General features: G+C 37.6%; 1 protein-coding gene across 4 annotated transcripts in view; it reads right to left on the reverse strand.

Annotated features, from left to right (window-relative positions):
- The window catches only part of arhgap21a (Rho GTPase activating protein 21a), a 147681-nt gene extending 120011 nt beyond the window's left edge, over positions 1-27670 (reverse strand). For 3 of the 4 annotated variants that reach the window (XM_073939975.1, XM_073939974.1, XM_073939978.1), the window contains exons 1-2: positions 27410-27670; positions 25113-25315 (exon numbers count right to left, since the gene is read on the reverse strand). In XM_073939975.1, the coding sequence (XP_073796076.1) occupies positions 25113-25184 (72 nt within the window). In that variant the 5' untranslated portion in view covers positions 25185-25315; positions 27410-27670. The remainder of the gene's footprint in view (positions 1-25112; positions 25316-27409) is intronic. The other variant, NM_001353350.1, reaches the window with a different exon arrangement.
- Between the last annotated feature and the right edge of the window lie 330 nt (positions 27671-28000).

Consider the following 28000-nt stretch of genomic DNA (forward strand, 5'->3'; position numbering starts at 1 on the left):
GACACACACTCTCTCTCACGCTCCTATTTCTCATTCAGAGCATGTGAAACCTCAGATAACAGCACACAGCTCCACACACACTTCATAGAGACGCATAACGAGTGCATTTCGGCTATTCATGTCACTCACATCTTCCAATGATAAAAAAGAGAGCGATACATTTTGAGTCACAACAAATATATTTGATTATGTCAAGTGTTTTTTGTTTTTTAGATTAGATTAGATTAGATTCAACTTTATTGTCATTACACATGTACAAATACAAGGCAACGGAATGCAGTTTAGGTCTAACCAGCAGTGCAATAGAAGCAAATGCAGGATACAGGTATTTATTATAAAGTGCAATTGTAGAAAAGCTATGGTGATGTATTACAGATCGATGTACTATGAACATCATATACAGGTTGTATTAGCTATGAACAGAGATTTACAATAAATGAATGAATGAATGAATGAATGAATGAATGAATGAATATCACTATTAAATTAGTGTGCCAATTGGAATGACTAAATAAGATTATAATAATATAATAATTATGATAAGATAAACACCATCTAGATATGAAACATGAACAGTCACTCAGCACCATGTTGTGGGTTATACTTAAAATTTAAGCCTGAGTGTATATGGTGGTCCAATATATAATTTTATACAACAGTTCTGTCTGGTTCTCAAATCTGATTGGCTGATAGCCGTGCGATATTCTGCAATATCAGAACTCTACACAGCCTCAGCCTCTTTACCCTTTGTGTATTACTCCACCCACATACAGCCAGCAAAAAGCAGACACTACAGATCAAAAGTTTAAAAGATGCACGCTCAACTGTTTAACTGTCAGCTTATGATTTGAATCCGGAAGAAAGTAGTTCCTCATACAAAAGGGTTTTTGAGACTCTCCATGTTTGATTTTGTTTTTATGTCCACAATTATGCCGTCAAATTGTTGTATAAACGCAATATCACACTCGTAGCAGTGCGATATGGCTGTATATCGGCACTGGTGGGGTATAAAATCAATACAACGCACGCCTCCCACCAGTGCCGATATACAGCCATATCGCGCTGCTACTCGTGTGATATTGCTCATTTATACAACAGTTCTGTCTGGTTCTCGAATCTAATTGGCTGATAGCTTTGTGATATTCTGCAATATCAGAACTCGTCCAGCCTTCTCACCCTTCTGTATTACTCCGCCCACACGGAGCGACAGCAGATTAATAAACTCACTACAGTTTGACAAATATTGCTGCTGTTAGACAACATAATGTACTTTTGAGACTTTTTTAGTCGAGAACGTAGTTGTTTAGATTGCAACTATGCAGTTTATTTATAAGGATAGTGCCTATTTTAAATATTCACCACTTCTTAGAGACAGGACGTTGGCGGTAATTAGACTTTCATTGAGAAGAGCAAAGATGGTTTTTAGACAGGAGTTTCATCTCACATTATGAGGAGAATATTTATGCTGCATTGATTTTCACTGCATATGGTAATACACTGTGCTGGGCAGTGTCAATGTGAGTACGAGCATGAGGGCTAATTAACTGTGCAGACACTTCTATGCAGAAAACATTATTTGGATGTTGTCTCGTTGCAGTCATTGATTACAGATCACAATCAGTTTGTTAAGGCAAGGCTATGAAAAGAAAGGCAATTTCACCATAGCAGTGTTAAAGGAAGAAAAATGTTTTCCTTGAAGAAATGCACTGAGGAATTGGAAGACTTAAATGATATTTTGCAACACAAACTCACAGCCCTCTCTCCATACATTTTTGTTTCTTGCTGTACCAAACACACATCAAAGATGAAAAATAACTGCTTTCTCAGAGGAAAAGAAAGACTTTTAAGAAAGTCTGAATAGTCATACTAGTATCATTCATTCATTTTCTTGTCGGCTTAGTCCCTTTATTAATCCAGGGTCGTCACAGCGGAATGAACCACCAACTTATCCAGCAAGTTTTTACGCAGTGGATGCCTTCCAGCCGCAACCCATCTCTGGGAAACATCCACACACACACACTCATACACTACAGACAATTGAACCTACCCAATTCACCTGTACCACATGTCTTTGGACTGTGGGGGAAACCGGAGCACCCGGAGGAAACTCACGCGAACGCAGGGAGAACATGCAAACTCCACACAGAAACGCCAACTGAGCCAAGGCTCGAACCAGCGACCCAGCGACCTTCTTGCTGTGAGGCGACAGCAATACCTACTGCGCCACTGCGTCACCGTCATAATAGTAGTACTAGCATAATAGTAATAGCGATATACGAGTAAGAACTGTTACTGATGACCAATTTAAAGCCAAAACATATCAAACACATACTTTTAAGGGCTCTTGACAACCGTGTTCACCAAGTTTCTGTAATTCAATATTTATCAGATATTTAAAGACATATATGTGTATACAGAATGTGTGTATGCACTTTAAAAAAGTACTAACACATAATTTTATGTTGCTTTAACTTACTGTAATATATATGTAGTTGATTAACTACCTGATTGCAAACATATTTTCAACATCAGAATTATTATAAGTAGAATAGAATTATTTATAGAAACCAGTAGACCTACACATAATATTATTGTTGTTGTTTTACCATATGTTTGAGAAAAAAAAATAATTTTTCCGACTCATATTAAGCGTTATTTTACATCTACAGAATCGTGAGAAAATCGTGATCTTTATTTTAAGCAAAAAAAAAATTGCGATTGTCATTTTAGCCAGAATCGTGCAGCTTTACTGTGAAAATTTCTTTGCTCTATTAAACATCATTTTGGAAATATTTAAAAAAAATAATAAATTCATTAGTAATTCTGGCTAATAATTCTGACTTCAACTGTATATTTGCAAAATCGTTTCACCCCATTGTAAAACAGTGAAAGGAGAAATCATGAGAAAATCGTGATCTTTATTTTAAGCAAAAGAATCGCGATTCTCATTTTAGCCAGAATCGTGCAGCTCTAGTGGATGATGAAGTTCGAACACTTTTAACATCAGTGGCACATGCAAATCTCTTTAGAACTTTGAGCGGAGATGATTCTAAAAGGGTATGACTATGATATGATATGTCTACATGCTCTAAAATGCAAGTAAGTAGTTATATACAAAAAAGGCCATCTCCTAATGCAGCAACTTCCTATTTTCTTTTGATATTTGGTGCTAGGGTCCCACTTTATATTAAGTGGCCTTAACTAATATGTACTTACATAGGAATAAATAGTTTGTCACAATGTACTTACTGTGTAAATACATGTATTTACTGTGTATGCTTAATTAAATACATGTATGTAATTACATCCGTAATTAACTTTTGTAATTAGATTTGTAAATACACTGTTGACCTGTTAACCCACCCTTAAACCTACCCATGCCACCAAACCTGTCCATAACCCAACCTCTATCCCAACTCAAAAGCACCACAAGTGTTCTCAAATACATTATAAACACAGTAAGTACACTGTAATTATTTTTTTCACGTAAGTACATAGTATTTAAGGACACTTAATATAAAGTGGGACCGGTGCTAGTTTATCAGGACGTGACGATTTTGTTCTCTCAACTCGTTGGATGGAAATGGTGCTTTATTTGCAAATGTTTTATGTGACATTCTTGTTTCGCGCATTAATTTAATTCCCATCTTTGGATGGAAACATGGCTTATGTAGCCCTTGGTAGAAAAATCCAGACAGATAAGTGCATTGAGCTGTTTCTTATGCATTAGCAAATGCACAAAAGCTCAGCTGCTGCACTGAAACCAGTTGCACTGTTTACACATATAGATTTAGCTTTTAGGTCTTGATACAGGAAATGACATGCATAAAGAAACAGATCCAAAAGGCCTGCAAAAAAAATTCAAATATGTAGTGACCTCTGTACAGTGTCAAACACTGGCAACTGAACAAACGTGTTTCAGCCACACTGCAGCTGATCTGGAAGTTTTACCATTCCCTGTCTCACGTCAATGGAGGTGATTGTGTGGTCCTGAATTCCTCATTATAAGCGGGAGAGAAGGGCACATCGCAGAAGCAGACGCACTTCTCTCGCTATCACTCTTCCCAGGCATCAGGGTGAAATAAACTGATAGTTAATTCTCTCCTGGGACTGGGTGGAGTGAAATTATGTCAGAAAACATTGGTTATCCATGCACAATCTGCCTTTGATACTCCAATCCCTCTCAAGTCTCTTCCTCACACAGATCTCTATCAGTTCTCTCCGAGTGGACACTGCCAACGGGCTTTTCCGGTTTTCCCATCAAAGATCATGTGGAGATGCCTTGGAATGGTTGGTCTCAAATAGCTATTTGCAGTTTTGTTCATTATGTGTAAGGCTAAAATCTGCTAATTCACAACAGTTATTAAACAAATAAAATGCAGGTGTGAAATGCACAGATGTTTTAATTAAACTAAGATGTGAACAGCTTTTAAAGATTTATCTGTATCCAAAGAATACAGTGGGAGAAATAAATAGTGAACACATCAACATTTTTCTCGAAAACATATTTCTAAAGGTGCTGTTGACTTGAAATTTCCCCCAGATGTTGGTAACAACCCAAAAAAAAAATCCAAATATGCAAATAAAATAAACCTTATTAGTTTAAAAAAAACACATGAAGAACGGATGGTGTTGAAAGGCAGTGAAGGCCCAGACAGCGGCTGAAATCTTGCAGTTGTTGCAACCCTCAGCCCTTCGCCATTGTAAATAAAAATTAGCTGCTTCTGTCCAACATCTACATTAGCAGGACGATGAAGATGAGACCAGGGTGGACATTTCCAAAACACAGCCAAAGCAACTCTCACATGCTTTCAGAGAAAGAAAATCAAGCTGTAGAATGGCCCAGCCAATCACCTGACTGGAATCCAATAGATATTACGAAAAAAAGATCAGAAATTTATAGACGAGACCCACATAACTGTCAAGATTTTAGTGTCCACACTACTTAACATTTTTAAACCTTAAAAATGAAGTGTTTTGATAAAGACTCAAGACTCAAGTCTCCCAACGTATACGGCGAGTCACTGGACAAATTGATAACAGCAGGAAAGTCATTCATACGAAGGTAAGCAGTCAGCTGCTAGCGCAAAAAGGAACAGTGCCATACCGCCCCATAGCATTCGTTTTAAAGACGAAATGCAGTAATATGTACTTCTGGCTACATAATTCGCATTCTGCAGAAATGTATATAGGGCTACATTTTCAGAACAGCCTATGTTGACAAAAGTATAAACAGAGCAACATACAGCCTACAGTCACTCTACTGAGTAATGCAGTGAATTTAGTAGCATGGCTATTACTAGTTAGTTACTCCCCAGTACTGTGTGCAGTTTGCATCACATAGTCTGTTGAGATTCATCCAAGTTTAATATCAGAAATAAAACACCATAACTAATATAATCAAGTCATACACACAGTGATGACGGGTAAATATTGCACCAGTTTGTAAAATAAATCTATATACGGTATTTTGTTTTGCACCTAAACAATATTGTAAAAAAAATGGGTACAGTTATTACCTCAGTCCAATTGATTAAAAGCTTCCAGTGCAAGAAAGTCAACCCAGGCTCATTCTGAAAACGTACCACTATATACATTTCTGGAGAGCATGCAAAGAGGTATGTTTTTTTTTTTTTTGCAGTTTTTGTTTTCATGAATCCACCGGAGGGCACTGTGTACACTATTTGAGATCTTAATTTTCTCTCACGAGTACCAATTGCACCAGCTCTTTTCGCATAAATCCACCAGAGGCCTCTGTCAACTGACTGACTGACTGACTGATTGACAAACCGAACAATAACCCCACCCATCCCCTTCCTAAACCCAACCGATAATGTTTTAAAAAGCCCCAAATTGACCAGCACCCATCCACTTCCCTAAACTCAACAGACAGTTTTAAAAAGCAATCCAGAAAAAGAAAAGCCCCCTGATTTTTACCACATTTTCAGATTTAACCAAATTGTCAGCCTGTTATTCACTTGTTTATTTATTTTTTGGCTTTTATTTTTGTCTTGCCTGCTTTCTGGAACCGTTCTTCACCAGACTTGAACCCCGTCATTGCAGTGAACTGCTCAATGCCTCTTAAGTCTGCTGACGAACCACTGGACAAACTGGTAACAGCGGGAAAGTCATCCATACGAAGGTAAGCGGTCAGCTGCTAGCGCGAAAAGGAATGGCATCATACAGCCCCGAAGCATTCCTTTTTAAAGACAACATGCAGCTTTACATACTTCTAGCTACACAGTTTGCGACCTCCAGAAATGTAGATAGGGCTATGTTTTCAGAATGAGCCTATGTTGAAGAAAAAGAGCAACATACAGTCTACAGACACTCTACTGAGAAATGCATTACATGTAGTACCATCGCTATTATTAGTTAGTTACTCCCCAGTACTATGTGCCATTTGCATCACATGGCCTGTGAATAAGCCAGAAGTATGAGGCTATGTGAGAGTGATCTCAAAAGGACAGAAGGTGAAGTCCGCAGGCAGTATCATTAGTACAGACGTACAGCCCCAGTGAAAGTAAACCAGCTCAGTCTGGAGTCTTTCTATAATGCTTTAATTCCTGTTCACAGCATGTTCCAGAAGTTTCTCCAGGGTGTATTGTCAGGGCGAGTGTGATGCGAGCGTGAGCCACAGTCACACAAAGAACGGGAGCCCCTCACCCTCGGCAGAGCAGGTGGGCCAATTAGAGTCCCCTGGGCCTCCACAGATGCTCCCAAAGACTAATATAATTGGGATCTTCACTGCTGGGCCACTATGAATTATTAATACGCTTTATGAAGGGCGTTATCGGTCTTGGAAATGATGAGACCAGCAGACAAGCTCATTTAACCACAATGAACTGAGAAAAAACAACACCACGGGATGTTCTTCTAACAGATTTTGGCCCGTCTGGAAGGTTAAGGATTTACCCAGCGTGGGACGGTCATTTTTTCCATCCAATGACCAGGTGCTGGAGTCAGTGCTGAATATCATACCGCAGGCCTTTGCACAAAGACTGTGTTCACAGCCCCAAACAGAGGCCCGTCAGTCCTACATGCTCGCAAACAGTTTCAGCAGAGCTAAAATTAAATTAGTTCAAGGGGCAAAGCGAGAAGGCACTGCAGAGTCTGCAGCACGACCCGGCTCTCAGATCACACAGAAAGACAGAGCCGAACAATGATTACAGTCTCTCACTTGTCTGTCTGTAAGATGTGTGCCAAATGAACTTTGAAAAGAAGCCAGAGATCTATGCGCGCACACACATACAAGAAAACACCACCAGCTGTGAACTAGGGTTATGGGGTTTATTGAATATGTGGAATTAATCGAAATTCAGATTTTGGCTTTTAACGATTATGAAAATACTTGATTTGAGATAAAATGATTACTGCGTGATATCCCGCCCCCTCTCCAGCAGTACACTATAGCCCCTTTCACACAGTTATACTGTAAAATATATGAAAAATTTCCGGAACGACTTCACTGGCAAATTCATAAAGCGCTGTTCACACAGGCGAGGACGTTACAGAATGTTTCTGGAAAAGAGCATTCACACATCCATTCATAAATACCGGTAAATTCTGACATCATTAACCAAAAATGACCTGTAAACGGCTGCGCTTGTATTTGTAAACATTTGACTACATCACAAACTCTGTGGATGGATCAGTATTGTGAACAACGATGAAAACATAAAAAGAAACACATTTACATGTTGAGATGTACATGATATGTGTGTGTGCTGGCGCTCATGGGCTGTTTCATGGGCACACGCAAAGCTTGAAGTTTAAACAAACAACGGCTTATCATAAGCATCTTATCGATAATTAATTACACGGTTGGCATTAAAATGAACATATAAACGTTATCTGACTAATTTCTAGCAGCTAAATGTGTCTGGAAAAATATCCAAAGGCTTTTATTCTCATAAACCGCGCGGACGCAAATGCGTCTGACTGTTCTGATTGGCTTAAGCAGACGTCTCACGTTCTAGACGCGCACACGCTTTTTCCGGCAATCTTCCTTTTGCGTTCACACAGCGCAGCATTCCGGCAAATTACCGGTTATGTTACAACTTCTCTTTCCGGAAAATAGCCAGAACGAATTTACCGGTATTTTCAAAAAGGGCCTGTTCACACATACACACCTTTCCAGAAAATTGCTGGTAATTTTCCAGAAAGGTGTGTATGTGTGAAAGCGGCTATTAGTTTCACTAACACATGGTTTTTCCCATAATCGAGCAGCCCTAGAGGTTTAGCAGTTCAATAAAAGTACTAAAATAAACTGTACCCTATATGCTTACTCTTTTAGTGCTAAGGAACAAGAAAAAATGACGATCATCCAGAAGATACGAATTCCAGAAGTACTATAATATTTCATCAGCAGACATACAGCATGCAAAGATGAAAACAGAAAAACTACATGATATTGACATATAGGTATATACTTTTTAAATCTACAAAACATTATAGATCAGTCATGAGTACTCTGAGTAATCAGACATCTCCTATTCAACCAGTTCTGCATTCCCACGCTGCAGGAATACACACAAGTTATTCTTGGTATCAGACAAGCATTTCCATGAGATAAGACATAGGGCTGTCTGTGTCAGAACAAGGAACTATGAATATCAGCAGAACAATGCGACTCTTTGACTGGAGATACTGTGCTTTTTAAAAGACATGCAGGCTGTGATGTATTTTATGCATAGAGATGAAGAGGACTGCACAGACCTGACTGTTAAAAGCGCAGTAAAGGTCACATATCCGGCTCCATTTGTAGCTGATCATGCAGTCCAGGACGCTTACATGAGCCATGTCATTAGTCCTGACTCAGATGGCACCCCTGTGCCCACCTGTGCCCTAGGATCTTTTATCGCCGGGTTCTCCGGTTGGTCCCTTGGAGCCTGCTCCTGGCACAAAGGTGATGGGGGGGTTGGAGGAAGTGTGCGCGTCAGGTCTGAGCCCATCTGCCTGCCCAGCAGGCACTCCATCAGCTAACCGCATCCTTTCCACAGCTCATTAGTGCTGGATTAATAATGCATACGGACACCAAAACACACAAAATCCACCCAAACGTCAGTACCAAAATGTTCCAAAGAGAGGTCTCCAAATAACGAAAAGGTGATGACACCAACAGGAAGGCTCGTATCCCTATGGTGCTCAGTATTTAAGAGTGATCGGTCTCTTCCGCTTGCTCACACTATGACTCGAACGCTTCATCTGTTCGTCTTCTCGCAGTGCTGAGTCAGGTAGCAGTGCCGCAGCAGGCTTAACCCCTGGATGAGAGAGGGAGGACTGCAAAAGACAAATCACATCTCGGAGAACTCTGAATTCCCTACTGCTTTACAGGAACACTGCAATCCTCTCGCGCATTGCAGAAGCAGAGGAATGAGGTTGAAACAGAGCATGAGACTATAGCACACTATGGGTGAAGATGCTTTCAGTTCTGAGTTGGATGACACATGCGCAAATCGGGGAAAATGTATTATTTATTTATTCACTGTATAGTAAGCCAGCATCACTATACAGTGATTAGTGTTCATGCTTAGGTATGTATTTTCAAACAAATTACTTAAAAGGAGAGATCCAATTATTTTTGAGGGAGAAATGGGATAACCCATTTTGGGCAACTAAACAATCACCTGCCATTAGGGGTGTAACGATTTATCGTTGTACGATTTATTGCGTTGCAAAAATGTCACAATATGCATCGTGGCGTTATGACGATTTTATTACGATATGCCGTCCGTTTTCTCTTATTAGTTGAGCTGTTTGCACGTGAGCTACGTTCCACCTGCTGTCGCACGTGAGTTCAGATTGCAGCAGCAGTAATGTTAGCAGACCAAGATGAGTGGAGTTGACATAGAGGATGGCCCATCCTCTCAAAATCAGACGTCTGGCAACATTTCGGTTGTACAGTCATTGCTTTAGACTCGTCCGCTTTTTGACACGCATACTGGGTCAAATAGCCTAAGTTTTAAAGTCTTCACAGTGATTTACATACTTTGCACAGCGACATGGAAACCTTCTAATGGTGTTGAAAGAGTCACATACTGTATTGATAAGGTACAATTCACCCTAAAATATCATTCTGTCTTCATATAGTGTTCCCGCCGCAAAATCACACATGACGTGAGCTGACCGTGAGCTGTTACTACAGAGGGCTGACTATGATAGACGCGCGCGCGTCTGCTTCAGTGAACAGAACCTGCAGGTTGTGACGAACAGGTAATAAAGTAGTGAACAACATTCACTTTGTGGAACAGATTGATCGTTCAGGAGCCGCGTGGGAAGTATGAACAGCAGTGGAAATGAAACCGAAAGCACATTATTTAAATAATTATATCGCATTTTAGAGTTATGATTACGACGAGCATGAACTCTTTTGAGTACAGGGGTACACAAAAATGCACATCAACATGATATACTTGATAGCGCCGACATCAGCAACGCCGAAGAAATAGTAAACCTGCCTAAACTGCTGAAAAGAGCCACGACTGTCCTGTGTAATGAAAAGACGGCCACCCTGTCACTCATCATGCCCAACATGAAGACAGCTATCCATAAAAACCTCTCAGACAGATACACATCAGTTCAGGATTATTTTATAGAACTGCTGATTACCTGGAAATGTAGATTGCACACACAAAAAACGCAAGTGACCAAGCAAAGCCTTAAGCTCTTACTGTTAAATTCAATTGAATTGAATAATTTCAATAATATTTTCCAGAGACAGTCCTATTTAATTTATTTTCTTAAAGAAGGTTCAGTTTAACAAGTTGAAACAAAAGAAATACATAAAAAATAGTTTACTTGGTAATTAATTTTTTTTTTGATAAAATTTGCATTTCAGTTTAATTTTCAATTTTTATTCCAAATATCGTGTTACATATCTAATCATGAACATTATATTGTGATACACATTGTATCGTGAGCTGAGTGTATCGTTACACCCCTACCTGCCATGCAACCAAAACACTAGGTACGATAAAGTACAGTACAGTACAGTTCGGTACAAGTCTTGCATTTTCACTGCTAACAGTACCCTTACTTTGTAGTCATGCACTACACTAGAAAGAAATCAAAGTTGCAATCAACATCATTCTTGCTCAAGGAAGTAAACCATACTGCCTGTTAATATATTGCCATATAGCACATATTGTGCTCCTTTTTGCGATTGTTTTAAAACTTCCAATTGAGTTTCCTATGGGAGAAACGACTAGGAATAATAAACGGCAGAAAACGGTCAAACTACTTGCATGACTACACAGACAAAGTAGAATAATATAATAAGACAATATCAGTTTGCAGCATCAAGCAGCAAAACAAGCTGTTTTTAACATCTAAAAACGAATGGAAAGGAATGAGACCGGAAGTCTCAAGCCAAAATGATTCAAATGGCTGCGCCCGCTCATATGAGGAGAATAAGGTGAACACACTCAAGTTCATTATTTCAAATGTAGACAGATAGAGAAAAGAAGCAGCTTGTTCTTTTCACACATTTAGATGCAACATGTGAACAGTAAACAACAATAGAGGACATAGCGCCGATCATGTTCTTGCTTCTTGTCAGTGACTGTAGCTCCACCATTTTGGAACCGTATTCTGCTACTTAGCCTTAAAAAAAGTGCCAAAAAAGTAGTAAGATACAGTTATTTTGGTACCTTTATCAGTAATGTACTGTACCAAACCTTACCGCTCTGTGGAAATGGGTTATTATTCTGCTGCTTGACTTCATCCTGCCTTTATTATTTGTACTGCAGTGTTTATTTGTGGCTGAAACTAGGACAACTCTGCCCTAGCAAATGCCCCATAATATTGTGTATTACATGGGCAATAAATACTAATAATATCCTGTAGAACTCCTGTACTTTTATCTCATTTGAATCTTAAGTATGTTGGCTATTAGAACCAGATAAGAGAAAAAACACAATGATCATGGGGTATCTACACATCTGACAGATGTTTTGTAAACATTAGATCTGTGATATCGGAAGTGATATGATGCCAAGGTGACTCTGACCGAATTTTGCAGATCTTGGCTCAGAAATGCATCGACCACAAAAGGAATCCAACTGTCAGCAGATTGGTTCCACACATGCAGTTTTAATAACTTCCAAATGCCAACTGTCAGTCAGACAAAGACAGTTGGCAGGCAGAACCACATCAGAGTCTGAGGCGAAATAAAAGCCAGGGTGCTGAATATGTGTTATTTGCTAGAACAGGTTCAGTGGACACGCACTACCATGGAGAGGGTTTTCAGAGGGATACTAGGTCAAGCCTGAGCGAGTTAAACCAGAGCAATCCACCAGAGACCGACAACTGTGTTAGGTTATTCTTGGCTCTGCCAAACATTTATGCTGGAGTGTAATAAAAGGCTGCAGCAACATGAAATTCAAAGCGTAGATGGGGAAGATTACATTAAGATGTGGCGCGGATTGATGAAGCCACACATGAAGGATCTCTGGGCAGGTCAGGGCTACATACACACTCGTGTTGTGTGGGTCAGTTAGGCCAAACTCCCAATATGCAGACTTGGAACACGAGGAACTCATCTGTAGTTATGTACAAACACATGCTCGATACGACATCGATCTTGCACACTTAATATAAAAGCTTTATCTCGTGTATGGTGTTCCTATGGGCACTGCGAGATCCAACACAAACATTGAAACATACCCTAAAGAAGAGAAATGCAGTTACCCTGATCTCATATTACTGGAAATTGTGAGGGGTCTGCTCCCTAAAAAGATAAATAGATCAACCTTGAAAGCTCTGTCATTAATAAACTGAGCCCCCCCTAAAAGTGAATGGAACAGTCCATGGCTCATAACCTCATATTCTGACCCCTTCCCACCAGCCCAGGGGCCAATCAGATGAAATCAATACCGGTAGTGAAGCTCTTCTGTCACAGCACACATCAAAAGAACAAATCAATGATGGGCTGCCAAATCACTGGATAAAAACCACACACATACACATCACATCTGAATAGCCCACTCAGGCACAGGCTGATGTAACACAAACTCATCAAATGCTTCAGTCATATAACTCAGCCAATGAGATATAGTTATTAATATCTCTTGGGAGGACATAAAAACACGACAACAAACTGTTGCACTAGCTGAATGGAAGAGTTGACCATATTTTGTGCAATTACGATTATCTGCATTTAGTGACTGTGGCCATCTTTATTTTTGCCACTTATTTTGGCCAAACCAGCCACTTAGTGGTTATCTTTTATAAGACTATATTGCCGTGAATAGACTATAAGCATCAATATACAACATCAATCTGACATCATGTTGACATCCTGTGCCTGCTGTGCCATTACCCCTAAAATCAGTTTAGACTTGACGTCAACCCCTTTTTTTTTACACCCAAAATGCAATGTCACTACGACGTTGAGGTACAACATCAATCGGACGTCATGTTGACGTTCTGTGCCTGCTGTGCCATTACCCCCTAAAATCAGTTCAGGCTTGATGTCAACCTGATTTTTTATTTAATTCTGTACCGCTTTGCAGCCTGGGGGTTGGGGACAGCTGCTTTAAACCAATGTAACCAAACGACCCTGTCCCATCAATCTACAGTCTGAATTTTTTAATTGTTAAAACAGAACATGCACAGGTGTTAATACATAGTCACAATGTGTGTGACTTCAAAGCAAGGAACTAGGTGCAACAGAGTAGGTGGTAGCATCTAAGCACAGATTTACACATGTGTAATACATCCAAAACCAAAACTAACCAGGTTTCCATTCCGAGTTGTTAGAGCAGCAGACTGTAGTATTTGTAACCTAGCAACCAAAGGTAAATAACGCAAGCATAAAAGAGCCACGTTGTTGTATATTTGGTACTTCAAAATGCAATCGGCAGATGCATTTCCATGTCCCTTTTTGTCCAAAACCACAACTTGATTTTGACAATTAGGGGATTTTAACACATTCATTTAGAAATAATAAGAATGGGGGATCCCAGGCTATGGTAATCTATACAAGTCTGCCTGGTTTCTGACTACAGACTCTTGAAGACCAAAAAAAAAAAAAAAAAGATCAATACTGCACTGTATACCCAATGATTAAGCACTATGAATTGAATATGCAGTTCACACTTCTCTTAAATGAGACCATCCTGATGCTTCCCAAAGGAAGACTGGAGCTCTGAGAGGTTTATTGGCAGAATTGTCTGTCTAGAGTGGATTCAGGTCAAGAACTGGAACACCGGGTTTACGGAAATCTTCTGGATTAGAGATCAAAGCATGTATAGAATTTGACCATCTAAAGAGGATGCTGATCTTACCATTTCAGATTTGATGGGATTTTACTAAATCACCGCGGAGTGAAAACAAAGCAAAAGAAAAAAAAATCAGACCACCTAAGGCTTTGCTGAAGCTACAGTTGACCAGCAAAGACTGGCAGTGATATGACTGTAAAATATGATAATATACACTCATCGGCCACTTTATTAGGTACATCTTACTAGTAGTAGGTTGGATTGATCTACGCTGTTAAGACAGAAATGCCTAATCCTTCATGGCAAAGATTCAACAAGATTCTGGAAATATTCCTCAGAGATTTTGCTCCATATTGACATGATAGCATCACGCAGTTGCTGCAGATTTGTTGGCTGCACATCCATGATGCAATCTCCACCACATCCCAAAGGTGCTCTATTGGATTGAGATCAGGTGACTGGGAAGGCCATTTGAAAACAGTGAACTCATTGTCTTTTTTAAGAAACTAGTCTGAGATAATTCAAGCTTTGTGACATGGTGCGTTATCCTGCTGAAAGTAGTCATCAGAAGATGGGTACACTGTGGTCATAAAGGAATGAACATGGTCAGCAACAGTACACAGGTAGGCTGTGGCATTGACACGATGCTATCAATTGGTACAAATGGGCCTGAAAGTGTGCCAAGAAAATATCCCCCACACCATTAAACCACCACTACCAGCCTGAACTGTTGATACAAGGCAAAATGGATTTATGCTTTCATGTTGTTGATGCCAACTTCTGACCCAACCATCTGAATGTCGCAGCAGAAATCAAGACACATCAGAACAGGCAACCATCTATTGTTCAATTTTGGTGAGCCTGTGTGAATTGTAGCCTCAGTTTCCTGTTCTTAGCTGACATGAGTGGCACCCAGTGTGGTCTTCTGCTGCTGTAGCCCATCTGCCTCAAGTTCAACGTGTTGTGTGCTCAGAGACACTCCTCTGCATACCTCGGCTGTACCTAATAAAGTGGCCAGTGTGTGTATATCATATGAACAAAATAAGTCTAATTTCATATTATGCTCTATGGTTTAATTTGTGGTACACAAAGTATATTTTTAAGGCAATAGTTTTTTATCATTTATATGAGTGCAATATTAGACGCCAATACAGAGATGCAGACAGACATATGAATAACATTTGCAATATTGAAAGTACAATCTTTACATTTTTATAGTGTTTTATTTTAAATTTCTACATTTTCAATCAAACATTTGCCTTAAATTCTACATAAATTGGGAAATATGATCAATAAAAATGAGTGAATATCTGAGAATATAATTAAACATTTAAAAACAGAAATAGACCTTTACATGTGGTCTATACATAAACTATCAATTGATTGAAATGGTACTATATTGTGCTATTTATAATTACCAGGATATGCAATGACTTATATTATGAAATTCCATTTTAGCGCAAAGCCCTAAACAGAAATACCAGCCTCATTACAACAAAGTCAAAAACGATGGGGAATTGTCTGTGCATACTCTGATTTGCCGGTGTTTATGGCATTACCTGATTTGCATGGTCTATTTTTAGCCAATCCTCTCCTCAGTGTCAGACAGTTTTGTGTGAAGAGCATTTCCCAAATATACTGGAATAGAGGGCAAACCAAAGGCAGGCACACAGAAACACATTCACATCAGAGGGAGAGGCTAAAGACTGAAAGCGGGGGTAATTTCGTATTTACACATACACACTCACACACTGAAATCCAGCACCTCACCTTGTCTGAGCCTTTGTTTTGCAGAACAGACATCCAAAATCAATGCCTATGAAAACAGGATAAGCTGAAGGTGCGATCTGAACACTCAGATTTGAGACAGCGCACATAAAAAAGCCCTGTCAACACTGGATTATGGTTTGGCCAGTTGGATTCAATGAGACAATGGTCAGATCTAAACTGAGAGTTTGTAAAGGGTGGTGGTTTAGAAGGGGTTATTATGCTGATGTAGAATAGATGAGGGTAAAATGATATGAGATTTATTACAACTTTTTAAATATTTTTAGTTTTGCATTTGTGTGTGTACTGGTATAACTACAGATCATTTAAGCTGAATCAAGTGGCACAGGCTTAGATAGGTGACTGGTTACAATACGGCATTTAATATTTAACCTATTATATTATATTATATTATATTATATTATATTATATTATATTATGTTATGTTATGTTATGTTATGTTATAGTATAGTATAGTATAGTAGTATAGTATAGTATAGTATAGTATATTATAGTATAGTATAGTATATTATATTATATTATATCATATCATATCATAGTATATTATATTATATTATATTATATTATATTATATTATATTATATTATATTATATTATATCATATCATATCATATCATAGTATAGTATATTATATTATATTATATTATATTATATTATATTATATTATATTATATTATATTATATCATATCATATCATATTATATTATATTATATTATATTATATTATATTATATTATATTACATTATTGTGGCGAGGGGGCGTGGCCGAGAGCCGTGGGAATGGAGTGAGGCCACCGCGTAAGTGGATACACATGTGGTGCGCACCTGCCTCGAATCTAACGGAAGGAGCTCTGGACTCTAAAAGGAGGAACGAGGGCAGAGGAAGCCGAGAGAGGACCGGGCCCGGACATATTTTACTTTTGCTTTCAGTTTGACGGCAGTCTCCGTGAGGAGCTGCCGTTCATGTTATAAATGAATATTTTAAAACTGCGTCGGTTCTCCGCCTCCTTCTTCCCGGCGGCCAAAGGGCCGTGAACGTTATTACAATTATATTATTCATTCATTCATTTTCTTGTCGGCTTAGTCGCTTTATTAATCCGGGGTCACCACAGCGGAATGAACCGCCAACTTATCCAGCATCTATTTTTTTTTCAACAATGCCATCCAAATAGTTTTTCCTTCAGCACTAAATTAGCATATAAATAAATTACTTTTTTTTTTTTTATATTAGAACAGAAAACAGTTATTTTATAATATAATAATATTTTACAAACAATTATGAATTTACCCTTGTCAAACATAAATGATAACATAAAATAACATGTATATAATATAACTAACTAATATGATTTCTGCTGAATTTACTATTTACTATTAAAGGCTTCATTTACACAACAACTGGTGGTGGATGAGGAGATTCCCCCCAATGTGTAAAGCGCTTTCAGTGTCTAGTAAAGTGCTGTATAAATGTAAGGAATTATTATTATTATTATTATTATTAACAACAATATTTTACATACAGACAATAATTCCTTTTTAAAGATCCATTAAAATGACAAAAAAAGTCACATTATGCGTGCCAAGCTAGTAGTTGGCGATGTCACTTTGTAAAGAAACATGTATGGTAAATGATGTCTTAAATCAAGAAGCATTTTCTAGACAAGCAAAAAATACTGTCTAGTTTTAAGAAATAATATGACAAAATGAAGTGAGTTTTTCCTTAAAACAAGCAAAATAATCGTCTTTTTTGTTTAGACAGATGATTATTTTGTTTACCTCACTGGCAGATTATTTTGCTTGTTTAGATATTTGGACTAGAAACAAGATAAAAACAAGACAAGCCATGTAAACCAAGTTTCAAAATATTGCATTTTAGGCCCCTGAAATGCCATTATCATTTAAAAAAAATCTTCAAAATGCACAAAAACAAAATGTGTCAACTCAAGTAAACGCCCCCTTTGTTTGCAAAAAGCTTTACACGACAAACACAAAATTCAGAGCCTCCAAGGTGACCTCGTCTGGGGAACACCAGAGTATATATATGTGTGTGTGTGAGATGGAGGTGTAAAAGAGAAGAGCAGCTGGGCTTTAATTACCCTCCATGGCACTGGCGTCCTCACAGGGGGCAGGGAGACACAAAGAGAGAGAGACAGACAGGGAGAGACGCCCTCATTAGACATGGAGAACTAGATGGGACGGTCCCACCTGAGACCACCGGGCACAAGGAACCCATGGGGGTCGTCTAATAAGTGTCAGGAGAGAAGGGAGCAGGTACAGTCCTGCACCCTTTCATGTTCTACAAGGACGAACTTAAGAAAACGCACAGTCAAAATGATTAGCCCTCCTGTGATTTTATACAATTTATATTTCCAAAATTTTGTTTAACAGAGCAAGGAATTTGTCACAGGATTTTCTATAATGTTTTTTTCTTCAGGAGAAAGTCTTATTTGTTTTATTTAGGCTAGAATAAAAATAGATTTGAAAGGATTTTAAGGTCAAAATTATTACCTCTCTTAAGCAACTGTCTACAGAACAAACCATCATTACAATGACTTGCCTGAAGCTACTATCTTTAAAAAAATCTAGTAAAATATTATGTGCTGTTATAATGGCAAAGATTAAAGAAATCAGCTATTAGAAATGAGATATTAAAACTCTTTTATTTAGAAATGTTTGTCTATTTTAAAAATAGAGGGAGGCTAATAATTCAGGAGAGCCAATAATTCTGACTTCAACTGTATGTGCTTAATCTCATTTACTCTTTATGCGCGTCTTGGGGGTGATGTTATTGAGCTAGAACACTGCTTCAGCTCATGTTAAAAGCCCGAGAGGAGGACTCCAGGGTGATAATGAATTAAACAAGCTTCATTACAGGCGTGAAACATAACTGGACACAACAATTAACCATGAGGGACACCAAATGTGAGGATGATGTTTTGATTGGCCAGTGGCACAATGACTAGACGTTCCACTTAAAATTTGTCTTTCTGTTCTGCATAAATGACGCCAAAACCTAGCAGACTGTCTATCTAGATTCAATTTATACAATACTGAAACAATAATTAGCTGCCTTCCTCTAAGGCACCATTTACAGTAATATGCTTTAGTTTTAAAATGCATACGTTTTGCTACGGTTATGCCTTCCATCCACACCGGAGCTTTTGAGCCCCGAAGACGGAGCGTTTTGGAAACACTGAAGAGGCCATTTTGGTTTTAAAACGTTGCTGCTCCGTGTCAAATGTGCAGAATCAGTGTACGTGGTTACATAAATTAGTATATTAAATTATTTTTGTGCTCAGCCAAAACACGTTACCTAAGAAGAAGTTATAGATTCAAAAGACCAAAGAGTCTTAGATAGAGACAAGATGAATTAAATATCACGTTTAACAACCAACTGTATGAGGTGTACCTAGGGAGGTGTGCTCAAAGCACCCGCTGACTGCCTGGAGCTCAGACATGCATTGATGTGCATTTTCAGCGTTGTAGTGCGTACAGAAAACTTTTCAGAAACGCCAGTGTGGACATGATTCGTTTTTATTCAAAAAACGCCAATTTTGAAACTAAGGCCCAACCCCAATTCTATTTTTGAGCCCCTACCCCTTCCCTGTCCCCTTAGCCCTTAAAACAGAGTTTTGATTATGGATTATTGACCTTATTCTCCGCAGACGAGCAGGCGCTGCCATTTGAATCTTTTTGGCACGAGACTTCCGGTCTCATTCACTTCCATTCATTTTTAGACATTAAAAACTGTTCGTTTTTGATGTTGCAAACTGATATTTCCTTGTTATATTATTCTACTTGGTCTGTATAGTCATGCAAACATTTGTTTGTAGAGCAAGTAGTTTAACCGTTTTTTGCTATTTATTATTCCTTGTCATTTCTCCCATAGGTAACGGAACGGAAGTTCTAAGACAATCGCGAAAACAGGCACACTTCCGCATTTTAGAATAAGGTCAATAGATAGTCAAATTTAGCGGTCTTTATTTTAGCGTTTTTTTTTTTTTAAACACGAACATGTTTAAGAATATACTAAAACATGTGCTTGTTTGTTGTAAAAAATTCATAACAATTACAAAAAATACTAATTTGTGGATCTTCTTACTTCCGGGTGCAGCTATCCTGCTGTTGTGGCTGTAAAATTGCTGAATTGTTTGCTTGTATTTTGGTGTATGTTCTAGTTACTATCAGGTAATAACACAGAGATCATTTTTGTTAACATACATACATGATGTATACTATCTGCACAATTAATCGTAAAAAGATCACAATCTCGATTCGATCTTAATCCAGCATTTCCACGATTCTGTCAATCATATTTTCAAGTTCAGGAGAGAAGAAAAGGCGGCTGCACGACTCTTTTCATTGTTCCACATACGTTGCTCAGTGACATGGACACCTCCAAATGATGTTGAAAGAGTCACATACTGTATTTATAAGGTATGATTCACCTAAACATGTCATTTTTGTCTTCATATTATGCTGTATTCGCGGCCGGGAAATCACACGTGACGGAAGGTGCTGACCGTGAGCTGTTATCACAGAGAAGGCGCGCGCGCACTCTACTTAATGATAGACACGCACGTCTACTTTAGTGAACAGAACCTGCATATGTTGTGAGTAACAGGTGATACAGTTGTAAATAATATTCAGTTTGTGGCACAGAGTGATCGTTTGGGAGCCGCACGTGAAGTATGAACAGCACTTAGCAGTCAAAATAAAACCGAAAGTGTGCACTTCATTTAAATGATTATATCGCATTTTAGAGTTATGATTACGGCAAGCATTTGATATGTTTTTTTCTTTCATATCGAACACACAGTTGTGCATGAAAATAAATGTTTACAATGTCAGTATTACTACTCTAGCCTAAATATTGTTGAATATATTCTGATAATGTCTGATTTTACCAGTGAATTAAATGTCTAATAATGTTGTCAATGACAGCTTGCAAGCATATATCTCAAACATAATAATTCAACATTATAAGTAGAATATAATTATTAAAAGAAACCAGTAGATGTAAACAAAATATTATTATCGAGGTTGTGCCATATGTTTGTTTTTACCATACCCTTATTTTAGATCCACAGAATCGTGAGAAAATCGTGATCTTTATTTTAAGCCAAAAAAATCGCGATTCTCATTTTAGCCAGAATCGTGCAGCTCTAATGTACACTATTGGGTGTTATGTTTTTAGAAAAACTTTTCATTAAAAAAATGTCACATTAAATTACTTTTTCCAACGTTTAAACATCCAAAAAGGAGGAAAGATTAAGGTCCTAAAATGCCGTTCAAGAGAAGTATAAGTATACAAAATAAATATAAAGGTGCAGTTTGTCCAAAAACAGTAAAGATGCTGCCTTCCCTTTAGACAGTAGGACAGCTTAACAGATATTAAAGAGCTACAGTCTGTACACCACATATTCCATTAAAATACAAGAGCAAATCTCATTGTTTTAAATTGAATTCCAAACTGCATAACACAGTGGTGGGTTGTGCAGTGATGCTGAGTGAAGCCCAGATGCTGTTAACTCAAGAAGGCATTATTAACGGTGTGGATAAAAGCTTTTTTATGAGTCTGCTGGGGACATTCACACACCTGCTGAGAACTTCAGTTACTGTTTAACTTCAGAACTAGGTAGCGGTGAGACGCAATGAACTGAGACACCCAGAGCACAAAGACTGTGCCAACACCATCACAATCTCAGATTCCGAGTTAAGAGACAAATGTACAGCCATAAACTATGCATGTATGTATGTAAATGCATTGCTTAACAATCATTTCCCTTCACATTTAAAAATTCCAAGACACTAACACAATAATGAACATCTAGCATCTTCATATATAAAAACAATAGAAATGCAGTGCTGTAGAATTTTAAATGTACTCCCTGTTTACTCAATCTCAAGTTATTCTAATTTGATAATTTAGGTAATTTAGATAATTTAAGGAAAGCTGAAACCTTTAACCATCAACTTTCATAGTAGGCAAAACTAAAAATAGGCAAGTGCATGGTTACAGGTATGGAACACGTATAGGGTGATTAAATAATGAGAGAACTTAAAATTTTTAATGAACTGACCCCTTTAAGAGTTTTAGATGGACGTTATTCCAAAAACGTAGCGATGTTCTGATACCCTTTTTCCCTTTCTGATACCGATACCTGAGCTCAGGGTATCGGCCGATATGGAGTACTGAACCGATACCTGAGAGTGTATCTGTAGAAACAGTTCCATAATCTACTAGCCCTGTATAAAACGACAGAATTATACAGTGTGCGTCAGACTTATCTATTAAACATGAATAAACACATACAGTGAACTACAATATTTTTATTATCAAACATTCAAAAGTAATATTATTTACTGTACTTTATCGAAAAAGTTATCGAAAGTTTAACCACAAATTAAACACCATAAACTGAAAAAATATATACATTTAAATTTTACAGTATAACTTAATAAATACAGATGGAAAAAATAAAGAAGCATAAAAAATAACTTTTTTTTAACCTTAAAAGTTATAAAAAAATTGTGCAGTGTCAGCGAGTATTTCCGATATTAGTATTGATATTGGACCAATCCAAAAAAAAAAGCTTATTGAAAACATTTTTCGGTTCATTAGTCCCTTATTTATCAGGGGTCACCACAGCGGAAAGAACCGCCAACTATTCAAGCATACATTTTATGCAGTAGATGCTCTTACAGCCAAAACCCAGTACTGGGAAACACACTCTCACAATAACACAAGCACTTTTACACTATGGACAATTTAGTTTATTCAATTCACCTATAGCGCATGTCTTAGGACTATGAGGAAGGAAACCAACACGAACATGGAAAGAACATGCAAACTCCACACAGAAATACCAACTGGCCAAGTCTTGAACCAGGAACCTTCTTGCTGTGAGGTGACAGTGCTAACCGCTGAGCCACTGTGCCGACACTATTTAGACCATATCAATAACTATTTTATCAAACAGATGCAAAACCTCTTATTTTAAAGCTAACATAATGCAACCATTCTTCAAAAACAACGCAATGTTACTTAAAAATATGCAACAAATTGCACTGATCCTTCAAAGCAGTGCTTTTTCTGGCTGTGATAGAAACAAACCCGTAGAATATAAATACCGAATCCCTCTAGACACATGATCTGTTGACGTGTTTGCAAACTACTGTGCCCACCAACCTTCTGTGCCCACAGCCCCAGAGCCCACTCTGTGAGGAGATTACACACATAAATACACACACATACTTGTATTGCCATTACTGATTGGTTAATCCAAGCACGCGCTGCGTTATGTTCTTCTGACATGTGCTGTTACATCATCATTACTGAGATTCTGACTGGACACACAAAATCCAAAGCTGCTGCTGTAGTATTCTGAAGAGTGACATTATGCACTGGCAGCCGCACAACATTACTGAGATTAGATAAGTAAGGGCTTTGCTTGCCAAATAAAATAAACAGGCAGCTTCATTTAATGATTGCAGCTTCAATGTAAACAGAAAGCGGTTGTCTCTAAAAAAAAAATTTAAAATTCATTCATTCATTAATTTTCTAGTCGGCTTAGTCCCTTTATTAATCCGGGGTCGCCACAGCGGAATGAACCGCCAACTTATCCAGCACGTTTTTATGCACCGGATGCTCTTCCAGCCAAAACCCATCTCTGGGAAAAGATTAAAAAATATATATATATATATAATGTATGTATGTATGTGTATATATATATATATATATATATATATATATATATATATATATATATATATATATATATATATGTATATATATATATATATATATATATATATATTTATTTATTTATTTATTTATATATATATATATATATATATATATATATATATATATTTTTTTTTTTTTTTTTAAGACACTACTGGCTACGTTTACATTAACATCTGTTATCTCGTAATTTGCCTTAGTATACAATAATTTAATTAAGGTGTTTACGTGAAGTGCTTTCATGTAAGGGTTTCCTGTAATTTTGGGTGACTTTAACTGCAGTTCCACTCATGAACATTTCATTCATGCCCCATGACAAACTTAAAATGATTAACGTCCACACTGGCGTTTCATCTAGCATTTCTGAAAAGATGCGCTGCAGCATATATGCACACCTGAGCTCCAAGCAGTCAGCTGGTGCTTTGAGCACAACTCCCCAGGTGAGAGCAGCGCACGTTGGAAAGTTTATCAAGGATATACCACTGGATCATGCTTAGTATAGTTGTTAAACGTGATATTTAATTAATCTTGTCTCTATCTAACAACTCTTCAGTGTTTTGCATCTATCAGAGAACAGCATTAGTACACTGCTTCAATCTTTCACTTTCACTCTTGTAGTAATTTAAGCGAAAACCTCAGACACTGTTGGTTGGCTCCTGTTAGTTGTGCACCTTTTTCCCCAACCAAGTTTGTCAACGCCATTATAACGACACAGATCACTCTGCATATTCATGCCAGAGCCCCTTAGAAAAAGTGATTGACAGGTGGTATTTTGTGTGCAACTTATCTTTATTTATTTATGATTTGGTTATAAGTAAAACAAAGACCATGCGGGTCAGGTAGTTGAATAGGTAGGCAACAAATAATTAATTCATTATGAATTAATTAAATATTCATAAATAATTAATTCACCGCCGCCTACGACAATGCCATCGTCCATCGTGACGTTTCACATTAGACATCATACAATGCCAAATTGGTCAACATCGCCCAACGCTACAGCAGTAAACAAAGCAGTGTGATGTCAAATCTGACAGGATTTTATCCATTTCATAAACTACACAGCATTCCAATATTCAAAGATTAAACTCAGGCAAACTTTAGCATACTGATACAAAATGTAATAGCTTTTAAGAATTTTTAAATACTTTTAAGTGCCTTAAATTTCTCAAAATTGATTTATCGACTTTCAATACTTTTTAAGACCCCACAGACACCCAGTCGAAGGTTTGAACAGACCACCATTGATACAATCTCAACATAGACAAGTCAGACCTAATTCAATAAACCTTGCAATTGTACAGACATCCAACCACTAGTGTCATTGCACATTCAAAAGCATCAACATTATTTACCTCACAAACTGACGACACGGCTGGATGTTTCTTCTCATCGTGTTGTGACGATGCGGTCCAACGCGTCGCCATTATTTCATTTCAGAGCACAAAGGCAGAGGTCCTCTGGAGCCCAACATTGAGATGAGAGAAATCAAAGTGGTATATTCCCAATAGTCTAATCCACACCGTCCGATTTCTTCATGTCCGAACACTGTAAAGTCCTGCAAAACATAACACAGATACGACCTAAAATGAGTGTGACATTAAACCAGACCTATTCTAGTCAACAACCACCAACATACCTCCCCAACATGCCCATTTGTAAAGAACGAATGTGCAAAAAATAGTTGAATACCTTTGTTTGTTTATTAATTATAGTAGGCATATGTATAGATAATAACTTTATGAAGTTGAAAATTGCAATAAGGGCGACGCAGTGGCGCAGTGGGTAGCATGTTCGCCTCACAGCAAGAAGATCGCTGGTTCAATCCTTGGCTCAGTTGGCGTTTTTGTGTGGAGTTTGCATGTTCTCCCTCCGTTTGCGTGGGTTTCCTCCGGGTGCTCCGGTTTCATATGTATGTCATATGTAGTGAGGTGCTCTCATAAGAGAGCATGAAACCTTCTAAATTAAAACAACATTTAGAAACCAGAAAACACATTTTATTAACAGTTTATTATTAACAGTATTAGTCTTTTTTACTTTGTAATGTTTCTATAATTTGACGCATTTTGTTGAATGACAGCAATAAAATAGTGTTTATTAGTAAGTCTTGGTGAATTTCTTATGATTTATCTGTCACTACTTGTTTATGGTAACAAATAAATACAATTTAAGTATAATTCCTAAAATTGTATTATAGTTCCTAAACATTTGGGTCGCGGCTTGATGACCATGTAAAAATGTGGGTCCCACGGCCAAACCAGTTGAGAATCCCAGGTTTTATATTCAAACATTTATTTAGTGACATGCTCCCTGTGCTACCATGGTACTTTAAAATATTTGGTCTGAAATCAAATGTAAGTATGATTCAGGACAACGTTAGCACCATTTAATTGACTGTGAGCGATGTTGTACTTTGATATTCATTGGTTGCTCATATGATTTCCCTATTTAGAATTCGTAAAGAATATTTTTCTGAAGTTATTAAGAAGGTAAAAGTCTAAATGTGCGAAAATAAAACCAATTTTACCTCAATATTTTACATCTGTCACAACCAGAACAACGTTTTTCCTCATAAATGGAACATATTATTTTAATAAAATAAAATAAACACATATTTTTGACTCAACAGAGAGAACTCATACTTTTGATAGTATTATTTTTTTATTTAATTCACATAATTTCTACAAAGCGCCTTGTATTCTGTAAACTCACATAGACTACTTTTTAGGGTTATTTCGCTCAATTATAATAGAAAATACATTTACATGTTAGCATGTTAACCAACTCTCTGGTTAGTTGTCTTGGAAAATATCAACATTTGTTTCAATCCAATTTTAATTTTACTGTCAATGTCACATCCATAACACTGGAATTGTTGGTAAACTAAAGAGCAGACTATTCAATAGTTTGCAAATGAGAGTAAAACAGCAAGGTAAACAAACACATTGGGGTAAAGATGGTTTTATATTCGCACATTCGTTCAGTGACATGCTCCCTACATTGTTTACCATGGTATTTTGACTATTCAGTCTGAAATCAGGTAATGTAAATAAGACTTTAAAACAACATTAGCACCATTTTAACCGACTGTGAAAAATTGTGGCACTTTGATAGTCATCATGATTTCCCAATGTATAATTCGCAAAAGAATACTTTAATGAAATTATGTTAAAGAGAAAGTCCAAATGTGTGAATATTAAACCAACTTTACCTCAATAACAAACACATTGCTACGATATATTCAGGTACATCTGTTTTAATCAAGCAGAATTGTTATTTGACCTGCTTTAAACGATACAAATCTGCCAGCGAAAGCCTGTCATCTGACATACTGCCCTAACTAGCGTTTCATCTCGGGTCCACCATGTGTTTCTATGGCGCGATCTCTGGTATTTGAGAGACATTTCTAAATCAGTACAGAAGGTTGGTCCCGATATAACACCATACCCTGTCAAGAGCAAAAACATTTTTGAATACATAAAGGATGTTTGATAGCACGAGTGTGTATTATCATTCTGTTTATTGATGTGGACTGTAAACAATCATGTCTCAGTCTGAATGTCCATCTGTTCCTTGATGTTTGCTTTATTTCAGACATGGCAACAATACCTAACAATAGCAATAGAGAGAGAGAGAGGGTCGAGACACCTACCTGTTCCAGTTATTAGATGACCATGAATCATAATGCATATTTTCTCTGCCAAACGCGAGATTAATATCCAAATATCCGATGCGTTGCAATCGATTTTCAATCTATCGACCATACAGTATTCCACAGCCCAATGAGGAGCTTCATGATGAAAGAAAAACACAGTGAAATCGCAAAACGTAGCTGATACGGACGCGAAGAAATGCCTAGCGTTTAAACGCAGCGCACGTATGTATCAACGTTTTGAACGACCAGTTTGATCTCGGTTACTTCCAGTTGGCGGCGCGACAGATACTACTGATGTCCGAATCGCCCGCGAGTCGTTCTTTTGAATCGGTTCTTTCTGTTCATTCGTTCTTACTCGAGCGTAAATTATTGAACTTGATGGATTTGTGGCTTTAAAAAAACGTCTGGATCCTAGCCTGGATCACAGTTATTTAACAACAACAACAACAACAACAACAACAACAACAATAACAATAATAATAATAATAATGAATAAGGTGGTTAATTCCGCTGTGGTGACCACTGATTAATAAAGAGACTAAGCCGAAAAGAAAATGAATTAATAAATGTATTAATAATGATGTTGGT

Source organism: Danio rerio, chromosome 24 (genome assembly GCF_049306965.1).
Source record: "Danio rerio strain Tuebingen ecotype United States chromosome 24, GRCz12tu, whole genome shotgun sequence".
Classification (NCBI taxonomy): domain Eukaryota; kingdom Metazoa; phylum Chordata; class Actinopteri; order Cypriniformes; family Danionidae; genus Danio; species Danio rerio.